Genomic DNA, 12,729 nt, shown 5'->3' with positions numbered 1-12,729 from the left:
GGAGGATGCCGGTGCCGCGATCTCTTCCACTTTTATGTAACTCATCATCAACCGATACCTATTTGCTGCGAACGAAAGGGCGGGAAAAGAAGTCTAAGTGGTAGTTAGTACGCCACGTAGCACAACATTTTTCCAATTTGAGTACCTAAAATGCCACTACCTTCTCTCAAAGTTCTTTCATTTGAGAGGGGTAATTACGTAATCCCGTCTCTGCTCGACGAGTCCGTTTTATTGCTCCCGCCCCCATTTAAAAGCACTTCATCTTCTTAATTCCAAGGTCCCAACTTTGAGTATCTCCCCACTTTTCTCTCCCAGTTTCTCCATCCAATCCCTTATTTATTTTTTCCCAAAATGCCCCCTCAAACCCGAAGAATGTCCTTCCCAAGAATTGTTATTGGGAGAGACTCTGACTCTGAAGAGATTTCCTCAGAAGATGATGAAGAAGTCGAAGTCGAAGTCGAAGTTGAAGAAGAAGAAGTTAAAGAGACCGAAAATGGAGGGAAATTTAAAGAGGAGAGTTTAGAGGATTGGGTTTCCAAGAATAAAGGGAAAACTCCTATTACTATCAGTCTCAAAAAAGTTTGCAAAGTATGCCTATTTTCTTTACTTTCTAGGGTTTGATTTTGCTCTCTATTTCTACTTTTTAACTCCACTTTGTTGATTTTATCTGATTTTATTTTTTTGGTTGTTAAAAATGTTTGATTTTTCTATTTTATTTGGTTTTAGGTCTGCAAACGAACGGGTCACGAAGCTGGATTTAAGGGCGCTACTTACATCGATTGTCCGATGAAACCTTGCTTCCTTTGTAAAATGCCTGGTAATTTTAATCTCAATCCAATTTTTTATTTTTTTCCTGAATTGGGTTAGGTCTGATTTGGTCCTAATTTATCGTTTTTCAATTACTCTACAATTTATTTATTTTTCTTTTATTACTAACTATGTGTTTTCTTTACTGGGTTCTCGGAATCGAAGGCCACACTACAATGACTTGCCCACATCGAGTGTCGATGGAACATGGGGTCATCCCTTCACCACGTAGAAATACTCGAAGTCCTTTGGATTATGTATTTGAACGACAGATTAGGGCCGACGTTCCGTTGGTATGCCTGTTCTGCCTCTGTCTGCATTATTCTCTTATCCTTGATCATTGTTGTTGATTTTGTTTAATATCATTTCATACAGATTATATAATTGTTTGGTGGTATCCAATTGTTTCTGACTGTTTGTTGCTAAAAAATTGATTTTCCAGCATTACTGAATTGTCCAATTTTAGATTTCAAGTACAGTTTAGTTTTTCGAAATGGTTTATCATACAATTTATACTTTGTTCTTCGTTATGGAATCTTGTATAAATAGTTGTCTTTCTAGTTCTCGGGGAAATGTTAAGATGAGTGGGTTTTGATTTGTTTTGTAACACTTCATGATTTTCACAATTGAGTGAGGTTGTACATCAGAGATTGTACAATTGTGAAAAAGGGATTATTTGATTGTTTGAGATGTAGTTTCGAAAATACTGAATCTTCTTGAAGAAGAATCAAAGAAATCTAAGACAACCAAGTTTCAGTTTATATAATTTTAGGAATTGTTTCTCTGTAACCTTGAGCTGCTTTGTCCAGAACATACCACTATGGCTTTTGATGTTGTTGAGAACCTCTAAGTTGAAAATTCTAGATTCAGGATTTCAGGTAAACTAGAATCCTGATTCAGAATCTATGTTTTCTCATTCCAAGAATTTGATTCTTTTGAACTTATTTGGTTTTTTTATAGTCTTGTATCCTTCAATTGTTGTTTAAAATTTAAAGTGTGAAACTGTCTACATTATTGGAGTGCTCTAGGATTTCATTTGTGCATGGTTGATACTCTTAATTTTTTACTTTTTTTTATATGTGGAATAGATCAAGCCAGATTTTGTGATCCCAAATCAAATTGAGTGTGGAGTTATCAGATATCACAGTAGACGTGTTACGTGCTTGGAGTTTCATCCGACTAATAATAACATTCTTTTATCGGGAGATAAGGTAGACCATACCCTTTTTTTAATGCTAACACGTATGTACTTGTTATCCAAGTTGGAAATGTTGCAATTGTTTGTTGATGATTAATACTTCTACTATTTTGTTTTTCTGGAATAAAAAGAAAGGGCAGCTTGGAATTTGGGATTATGTTAAAGTACATGAGAAGACAGTTTATGGTAACATACACTCTTGTATCCTTAACAACATGAGGTGAGTATACCTTTGTAATAGATTTGATTGTTTTGTTTTTTTCCCTTTTATTTATACTCTAATCTCTTAATAAGAAGGTTGATAGTTACTTAATTCGTTGTCTCCAGGTTCAGCCCAACAAATGATGGAACTTTGTATGGGGCATCCTCTGATGGTACCATCAGTTGCACTGACTTGGAGTCTGGAATGTCATTTCCTTTGATGGACCTCAACCCTGGTGGATGGCAGGTGTGTGTATTTATTTTTATTATCTGCTTTCATTCATTGGATCATGTTTATTATGCTAAAGAATCTGTTTTCTAGTATATGTGCAGAATATTCTGAGTTTTTTAATCCCGTTTCCCAAGTTGGTACTTAGCGTTCATTGGACCTTGTATTGGGTGACAAATGAATCTGTTTCTGTATGTTTTTTGGCGTTCTCAAGTATGTCTGCAGAGAACATAATCAAGTTATGTGTTCTTTAGTCCTGTCTCCTTGTAAGGATTTGGAGAACTTTATCAAAATTTTCAATTTGTTAAATATTGTCTTACCTTTTGTTTTAACTGGTGATATTTTTTTCTGACCAAGCTTAGTCTTCTTTTCCATGTTCTCTATAAGTGATAGAAAATTTATAAACTCCTTTAGAAGACATCTTTTCGTCGTTGGTAGTACTGTAGTAGTGTTGTGTGAAGCTTACCACCAAAGAGGGAAAGGAAAAGACAATCTATAAATTACAAAAGAAAAACTACTAGTTTTATTTATCGTCTAGACTGATTCGCATATGGTCTTTTTCTTAGGGCCCAGCTAACTGGAGAATGTTGTATGGTATGGACATCAATTCAGACAAGGGTCTTGTGCTTGTTGCTGATAGCTTTGGATTTCTCTACTTGTGAGTAATTTTTTTGGGTTTAGTTAAACTCTCATGACACTTTATTTTATTATGTTATAGCACAGTTATTATTATAAAAAACAAGTATTTATACTGAATTGGGTTCTATTATTCTCCTATGCTTTTTGCAGGGTGGATATGCGCTCAAACAACAAAACTAGGGAGGCCATTTTGATCCATAAGAAGGGTACCAAAGTCGTGGGGCTTCACTGCAATCCTCTTCAGCCAGAACTTCTTCTAAGTTGTGGGAATGATCACTTTGTAAGCTTCTCAAACTAATTGTCCATATGAATCATGGTCCAATTCATCAACAATTGGGAACTATTTTGTCTGATCTTTCTTTATGATGTTAGCTTGTAGCTGTAACATTTTTAAAGAGGACATGTTTTACTTCAGGCACGCATATGGGATATGCGTAAATTAGAAGCTGAATCTTCCCTTGTGAATCTCCTTCATGGACGTGTTGTGAACTCTGCACAGTTTTCTCCTCGGTCTGGAAGCAAAATTCTTACTGTGTCTCAAGACAATCGCCTTCGAGTATGGGATTCCATCTTTGGCAATTTGGACTCCCCAAGCAGAGTGATTGTACATAGTCATGATTTCAATCGGCATCTGACTCCTTTTCGAGCTGAATGGGACCCAAAGGTGATTATTGCATTCCTATTTTAGCCTGCAGAGCTTATATCAAAAGACTTATAAATTCACTTGTTTACAGGACCCATCTGAATCCCTTGCAGTTATTGGCCGATACATAAGTGAGAACTACAATGGAGCTGCCTTGCATCCCATTGATTTCGTAGACACCGGTACAGGGAAACTGGTGGCTGAGGTGATGGATCCAAACATCACAACAATCAGTCCTGTAAACAAGCCACATCCACGTGACGATGTCATGGCAACTGGGAGCTCAAGGTTTAGTTTTTTTTTTTTTTTTTCCGGCTCTGTTGTAGTAGTACAAATCTTCTATTTGTAATGTTTTCTCTGATTCAGATTCTCACACCTTCCTATGGCGTCAGCCTTAACCCAAAGAGCTGTGCTAAACTGACTCAAAAAAATGACACTCAAATACACTCGACTGATGTGGAATGTGCACAGACGAACCATAGATTTTTTCTGCGAGATACATGAGAAAAAAAAAAACTATGGTTCTGTGCAGATTCCACGTCAGTTGAGTGTATTGGAGTATCTTTATTTTTGTAATCAGTTTAGTATTATTCAAACCCAAATTGACTATTTTAATCTGTTTCTTACTTCCTCACCTACTGTCACTTCCTTTTGGTTCTTCTATTAAGTTTTATTTTCTTATATGATCCCAAAATAGTTGAAATAAGGCAATATAATGATGATGAAGCTGTTACAATGACTCATGCTATAACCACCTTGTTGGCAAGTCTATTATATTTTTAATATAATTCCATTGGAAATGCTTTGAGTCAAAACTCAAGTCAAGGTCTAAGAATGTGAACTGGTCAAGCCCTGTGAGTTATTCTTTTCAAATAAAAAAAATTATAAAATAATCTGACTATAGGGTGTCAAATATGCGATATTTTGTCTCTGAGATCTGAGCCTTTGTGATTATTTCTGTAGGGGGTTGATTCTGTAAGAGCGAGTGTAGATTTAGTGGAAAGAAGTCTAGAAATTTGTAGGATAAGTGAGATGGTTGTGTCGAGCCGGCGTTGCTTAACATATCGGTAGCAGCACTGGTTTAGTCATTTTTCCCCCTATGATTAGAGTACTTTAAAAACCTTAAGAAAGTGGGCTCTATTATAAATTGAATAGGTTTTATAAATTGGAATTAACAAAGTTTTGGGGTTTGAACTTATTTGTGAAGAATGGTTGCAGTCATTTTTCTGTGTGTTTGAAACAGAGAGAAAAGACTAGGAAGATCCCAGTTGTGTGCCTTTTTTCCCCCCCTAATTGTATCACTTTCAGGTCACTTTTCATTTGGAGGCCCGATGATAAGTCAGAACTCATTCGCGAGAAGGATGATAGGAAGATCATTCTTTGTGGAAGAACCAAGAAGAATTCCAATCAGAAGTTTGGTGGTGGAAGAGATGACGATGATTCTGATGAAGACACATTCAGCTCCAAGGGTAAGAAGTCCAAATCCAAGAAATCTGTACCCAAATCAACTCGCACTAAAGTTAAAAGTAAGCTGATGAAGTAAGAATTCCAAGTCAGATCCATCTTGGTACGTCTTGCAGGAAGATATATATGGGGTGGAAGATCAAAGGTTTCTATGTATTATCCTTGTACAGTTACAACCAACATAACATTCTAAGGTAATTGATTGTCATTTTGCTTTGTGATTATTGTAGGTTTTTTGTACACCTCTGCTGTCCGTAGTTTTTGATGATTCTGTTTAACACTACCATAGTTGTCACAAGGGATGATCCTACAACATTTTGGATTATATTTTGTAAGAATGTAGTCCGTGTTGTTTTTTTGCTAATCTGATGAGAATGTAATCTTGTAAATGTGAAACCGAGATCAGTTTATTGTTCCTTTTCGGCCTTGAACCAAAACAGCCTAGCAACTTCTTATAATTCTTCCTGAGTCACAAAAATAAGGGAATTACGAGAATTGCATGATGTGCATATTTTGAGAATCACCCGAAAATCTGTCAAAAAATTTGGTAGGACTATGGTTAAACCGGGATAAATTTCATTGGACAGATTTATATTCATTGTAGAATGTTAAAAATGCTTGTAAATTTTTATAAATTTCCTTCTATTATTTTCATAAAAAAGGTGTTATTAAATGTGTTTCTTTTTAAAAATCTTCTCACTATGAAAATTATAGTTTTTGGCAACATGTTACTTTGAAAAGAAAAATTACCAAAATTTTGTATTTTGAATTGTTCACTCAGGTTCAAAGGTAGAACCATCAATCTCTGATTTTTTTTTTTTTTTTTGTTTAGAAATATAGTTTGATCTAATTGAAACAAATCACTTTTCTGCTTTTATTACAAAATTCAGTCAGACCTGGTGCAATCCCATGTTGGATCCAGTTATTAAAATACAGGTCTCTTATATCAGAACACCCTTTACATCGTGTCTATAGTGATCCTACAAGGAGTATATTTGCACCCACTTTTGAGGTAGGTTCTCCACCTTTAAAAAAATTGCATGATATTTGGGTCCCACGATTTTAGATAAGTGCACCAACCACATTAAAAAACCAAAATCTAACCTTCTGGTTCATTGCTTGTGTGTAGAAGACAAAGTGAGCAACTCGCATTTTGTTTTTTCGATCATGTCATCCTCTTTAAAACTTCTAAGATTAAGATTTTAGAAGATTACATCAACGTAAGTAGGTTTTTACCATTTGATTTATTTATTCAATTTTGTGATAGGCCAATGTGTTGAGTTCCTACCATGTTGACATTCATTAGACCATGTTTAAAATGGATTTAACTGCTTAAATTTTACTTGAATCGCTTCTTATGTCACAAAACCCTCATAAACATCTTCATGAATGCAAATAAGAACTAAAAAAAAAGAGAGGAAGAGATGAAGTGCATAGAAGAAGAATGGGAGAGAGAAAAATGAGAGATACGAGCAAGATGTGAAGAAGGAAAATTTCATTTTTGGTTAGTGGATGTAGGAAGTGAATTTAGTTACTAAAATATTTTAAAATTTTAGAATTTATTTACTTAAATGGGTGGACTTACCTCAAAAGATGGTCCAAATATGCTCCCCCATCCTGCAAAAGGAATTTTTGTTGGAATCACTCCGACCCATGGTTACAAAGTTGGGATTCGAGAAAATTCAGAAAAAAAATCAATAAAAGTTAGAAAAGGGGGAAAAAAATAAAATATGTACTATTACTTTTGAATAATTCAAAAAATGCATATTTCATATATATATATATATATATATATATATATATAGGGTCCCGTTCGGCACCCTAAGTTTTACCACACACTTTAACAAACGCGTTTTGTCCTACATGGGTTAGAAGTTTCGGAATGAGCTGATTTTTGGTGAGGATGATCTCTATGGTGAGGAGATCATCCTCACCAAAAATCAGCTCATTCCAAAACTTCTAACCCCATCAAAATTAATTTACAAAAAATGGACGGTCCACGATTTTTCAACTTGTAAACATGGGGCTAAACATTTCAGAATGGGCTGATTTTTGGGGAGGATGATCTTCTAATCATAGAGATCATCCTCACCAAAAATCAGCCCATTCCAAAACTTCTAACCCATGTAGGACAAAAAACGTTTGTTAAAGTGTGTGGTAAAACTTAGGGTGCTGAACATTTCCCATATATATATATAGGGTCCCGTTCGGCACCCTAAGTTTTACTACACACTTTAACAAACGCGTTTTGTCCTACATGGGTTAGAAGTTTCGGAATGGGCTGATTTTTGGTGAGGATGATCTCTATGGTGAGGAGATCATCCTCACCAAAAATCAGCTCATTCCAAAACTTCTAACCCCATCAAAAATGATTTACAAAAAATGGACGGTCCACGATTTTTCAACTTGTAAACATGGGGCTAACAAACGCGTTTGTTAAAGTGTGTGGTAAAACTAAGGGTGTCGAACGGGACCCATAGTTTATTGATACATATTAATTTCATATATTATACATAATATTAAACAAATTATAAAATTTCATATTAAATATAATATAAAATATTTTTCAAAGATTTGTGAATAAGTCGGATTTAAATCGCAAATTAAATGGATCGTGAACCTACAATCTTGGGATAGGAAATTAATTAAAGATAATAAATAATGATCGATTGTAAATCTTGTTAAATAAATGCAGAGATTAAGATGTGAACTAAGACTTTGGGCAAGTCGAATTCGTTCCACAGGGACAATGAAGATTCAAAGATTCAAAGATTCATTCGATTAGAAACCAACACAGAATTAGAAAATAGATTTTTCTTAAAACAAATTGATTTGTAAAAACAAAATAGAGAAGAAAGTAGCAACTAATTTGTAAATGAAATTAAACTAACAATAGAGATTGAAGATGTAAGGAAAAGAGTTTAGAGAGGTCAATTCAACCTTTGCAATTCATCCAAAATGTTGATTTATTCTAATTATAACTCAATCCACGTAGCAAGTCATTGCTCGTGGATCGAAAGATAGATCGAATTAAATATTGATGGTAACCGAAGAGTATTCATGAGAATCCCAACTTCAAACAAGTGTAGCTGACTTATACTTCAATTCTTCACATAGCATGATTGTTCTTGAGCTTATCTAAGTAACAATCATCTAAGCTTGATTTGAATGTATAAGTTTGCTAATCTTATCCTAAGAGGATTTTCAGAATTAACATGTAAAGCAGAAATAAAGAATCAAACAACATTGGTAGGATGAAATTGCTCCGGCATTCTTGACCTCTTTAAGGAGAGTCTAGCCGATCATCGCAAGAATTAAAATTGCAGTAATACTAAAAGCAAGAAGATGATAGAAGGAAAGAAAATGTAAAATGCAACTTGATTCCTTTCTTGATGATCTCTCAAAAGAGTTATAATAGAGCCAATGGTTTACTCTTCATGTTCTCACTACACTCAAAAGCTCACCCAAAGGAAAAATTACAGAGAATTAAAAGAAGAAAAAACCAAAATTATGGAAGAAAAGAAGGAGAGAAGAGCCCCTTCCTTTGAAATCAACCTCCTAATTTATAATGTTCGTATTCGGGTAATCAGGATAATTTGGCGGATAATTCGATTCGAATGACCCAATCAATTACAACCACTGAAGCTTCTGTAAAAATCTCGAGGCCAAATTCCTCGAAATGATCGCGGCGCGGTCTTGGCTAACCGTGAGGCGGTGACGTGGCGCCCAAAATCCTGGAGATTTTACCGGATGCTTTCTTTTTGCTCGCATGTTGTAACAGTAATTGTTATTTTTTTTGTTGATTTCTGAATGTGCCCTTTTCACCTGAAATTAGTAACAAACTATTGTTAGCCACATTAATTTGGGATTTAATAAAATTTATTATTATTTTAAGAGAACTAGTATTTATACGATGGTAATCTCGGTGAAATTACGGTCCCAAAGTGAAATTATTGGGACCTTATCAAATAAGAAAAAAATACGGGTCTCTGTGGATACAAGAACCAGAAGTACCTAAAACATAAGTACTTACAGAAGAACTTTTAGAAGTACTGTGTAAAGTAATTGGATAACTGTTATGTGTTTCAATGTAGGTTCTGAGAAGTACTTTTAATAGAGTTTTGTATTTGAAAATTATTCTGGATTCTTTTAAAATGATCAGAATGTCCTTATAAGTATCACTTACTATTTTTAATATTATAACTAAATAAATTATGCTCCAAAATAAATAAAAGTTATTATTTATATTAATAAAAACTTATATAAACACCTAACAAATTATAAACAAATAGAAGATATTGTGAGCAAATATATACAACTACTAAAAATATGAAAAAGCTTTCACCACATCAATAGATAGTAAATTTGTATGTAATTGTTCACATCAATCTTGTAAGAAGAAACTTTTAATCGTGATTGGAATCCTCACGGATAAATTATCAAGTGAACAATTGGGAGAGTTAGAAATCCAAATTCAAATGCTACATTATATGGCTACCACCACATCAATGGATAGTGATATAATATTATTCAATTGCATTTTTTAAGGTATATTTGTAATTTTAAAAATTTATTAGGGGCATACTTATCCCAAATGCTATACCAAAAGACTCCCACAACATCAATGAATAGTAATATAATATTATTGTAATTGCATTTTTGAAGGTATGCTTGTAATTTTTAAAATTTATGAGAGCACGCTTATTTTAAATACTACACCAAAAGACTACTATTACATCAATGAATAGTAATATAATAGTATTTCAATTATCTTTTTAAGGATAGATTTGTAATTTTTAAAATTTATGAAGAACACACTTATCCCAATCACAATAATTTTAATATGCTTAGAAATTTCATCTCCCATGGAAGCTGTAACTTGATCAACTGCGCACATCTGTTATGGTCAATACCACCAGACCACAAAATATGAGAAATTTTTACGAAGTATGTGGTGACGTGGCAAGAATATCTTGATTTTTGATACAGAGATTTCCTATTTTGATTTTGGAGTTGGACCCAATCATCTTGTGGGCCTGACGTACCTATTATGATGCATTCCTTTGAAAATGATGATGAGTGATGGAGACTCAAAAGGAGATTTTTCTCGAACCACGAAGCTCAACTTATCGAGTTTCCCTTTATTGCAGTTAACTTGTATGATCACGGTTTCTCCGTTAGAAAGGTCCACGTGGCATACATAAATTCGCAACTGTATTGTTAAATGTAGACGTGTGGAGAGAACAAAATCAAGTACACAACCATCAAAACTAGCAAGAGAACGAGTTTGACGTCGCCTCCTCACATAAGATAATGGAGATTTACTTTTAAATGACGAGGCAACAACAATAAATGCTAACATGTATGCTAAAAATAATGTGTTATTATACATTAAAAACGTGGGAGAATATGGGTTTACGTGAGTTTGTTAACTTAAACTTTTAAATGAATTTCAACGAACCATGTCTACATACCAAATAGATATTTAGGTCAAAAATAATTTATTTAAATATAAATCCTTCTAATCTTATTCTATTTTGTAACTCCGTTTAACGAACCCATCTTTCCAAATCTCTCTTCCCTCTCTCTTAATTTAATCGTTCAGTTGAGTCTGATTTTTGGAGATCTTTCTTAATGACTTATTTGGAGAATGAAGCTTCAATGTGGTTATTAAGTTGGGATGAGTTGGGATTTCATTTGATCTAAGGGGGTAATGGAGAGATATGGAAAGATAGAGTGGGTTAATGGGTTGGTTAAACGGATTGAAAATATAATTGGAATGAGATGATTTATGTTTAATTAATTACTTTTTTGAAACGAATCTCTATGTACATTGAGATTCATTTAACAGCTTAACACATATTTTTGTTATCAATAAATGTGGATTTGGTTTACGTCATCAAGGCATGCACTCTTAATTGGTCCACGAAGAGCATCTCCAACAAACTCTTTAAAGCGTGTTAGCTCTTTAAATCTTCAACAAACCCTTTAAAGTAAATTTTAAAGTGTGTTGACTCTTTACTTTAAAGAATGAAAGTTGAAAAAATTATCTTCAAGAGATTCTTTAAAAGTAAATGTTAAAATAAAGAAAGGGTTTTCACTCTTTACATGTAGAGAGCCTCCAAAATTAATTATTTTAATGTTAAAAAATGAAGAAAAAACACTTTCCATACTAACTTAGTAAGAATTGAAATCTTATTATAAGTCATTAGGCCCACATGGATTAATTATCACCCTGACAATCCAACACAATATCCTATAAGATTTCATAGAAAAACTCATAAAAAAAATTGAGCCACATTAGAGGGTGTCAGAAAATCATGATTCTTTAGCAAATATTTGTTTGTAAAATAAAATAATATTAAATATTAAGAATAAAAAAAGAATGACTGAGTCTATTAGAGTTGGGATCAAATTTTACACTAACTAAAATTAACTTTTGTATGCATTGATCTTCAAAGTTCAAACATCTCTTGTTAAAAATCTTAAGAAAAAGAATAATACTAAACTAACTTAAAAAAAGATACTCAAACATACTCAACTAACATGAAATGTGCACAAAACCATAGATTTGTTCCTTGTGTATCTCGAGGAAATATGTGCCTCTGTGCACATTCTAGGTCGGTTGAGTATATTTGAATATATTTTTTTTTTGAGTCAACTTATCATGACTCAAAGAAAAAACATCAATATGAGATTCAATAATAAAAAATGATCAAATCAATTAATACAAAATAATGATGAGAACTTATCAACTCTATTAGGACTAGGGGTGGCAATGGGTCAGGTTGTATAACGTTGAGGTAAGGGTATTATGAAAATTTACCAAACCCAAATTTGATCCATTTAACAATTGAATAAAAACTTAAACTCAAACCCAACACATTTATTAAATAGGTGACCTAACTTGGCCCATGTGACATGTTTAATAAAACTCTAATAATAATTGAAAAAAATAAACTTCATTTTCACCACCAAAAATAAAATACTATTATTAAAAATGAGGCCAAACAATCATAAACCAATATCTACCAACATAAATTAATTCTTATTACCCACATGGATGGGGGAGGAGCTATCCCTTTCAATTTTTTAAAAATGACATTGCCTTTTGATTGGACATTCTCTCATAGGGTAATTGGAAATGACATAAATATTATTTTCTTCAACTTCTAACCAAAAACCTAAACAGTGCCCTAGTATAAGAAAATCCTAGCTCCATAAAAAAATATAAAATAGAAATAAATAACTTAAGTAAGGAAAGTATTTTTTTTTCTTTCCCAAATTAAAAAAATAATTATTAATTATTTGAAAATATCTTAAAACACCCTCTATACTTTATAAGATTTGAAAAAATGTATTATGGAAAAGTTTTACAAAATTCTAAGTGAGAAAAATGAGTAATTTAGAAAACTCTTAAATAATTGTTCATATTTGAGATACCTCCTTTTTTCATGATTTAAAATGACGCATTAATGATAGAATAACTAAATGTGTCAAAACAAATTATGGGTGTTGGCGACTTAACCCATAATCGTCCCATTTAAT

At 33.1% G+C, this 12,729-nt stretch overlaps 1 protein-coding gene across 1 annotated transcript; it reads left to right on the top strand.

Annotated features, from left to right (window-relative positions):
- The first annotated feature begins 260 nt into the window (after positions 1 to 260).
- DDB2 (damaged DNA binding 2) lies at positions 261 to 5,642 on the top strand. Its single transcript, XM_086444912.1, has 11 exons — positions 261 to 588; positions 727 to 817; positions 973 to 1,100; positions 1,896 to 2,018; positions 2,137 to 2,225; positions 2,333 to 2,453; positions 3,002 to 3,093; positions 3,225 to 3,354; positions 3,490 to 3,738; positions 3,809 to 4,005; positions 5,026 to 5,642. Exons 1-11 carry the CDS (start codon positions 352 to 354, stop codon positions 5,258 to 5,260), a joined length of 1,692 nt encoding a protein of 563 aa, XP_086301038.1. The 5' UTR covers positions 261 to 351; the 3' UTR covers positions 5,261 to 5,642.
- Positions 5,643 to 12,729: the final 7,087 nt, after the last annotated feature.

This window comes from Akebia trifoliata, chromosome 6 (assembly GCF_017979445.1).
Source record: "Akebia trifoliata isolate Shusen 1 chromosome 6, ASM1797944v1, whole genome shotgun sequence".
Lineage (NCBI taxonomy): Eukaryota > Viridiplantae > Streptophyta > Magnoliopsida > Ranunculales > Lardizabalaceae > Akebia > Akebia trifoliata.
Note: the sequence above shows the minus strand (reverse complement) of the source record. Positions and strands in the feature narration are given on the sequence as shown.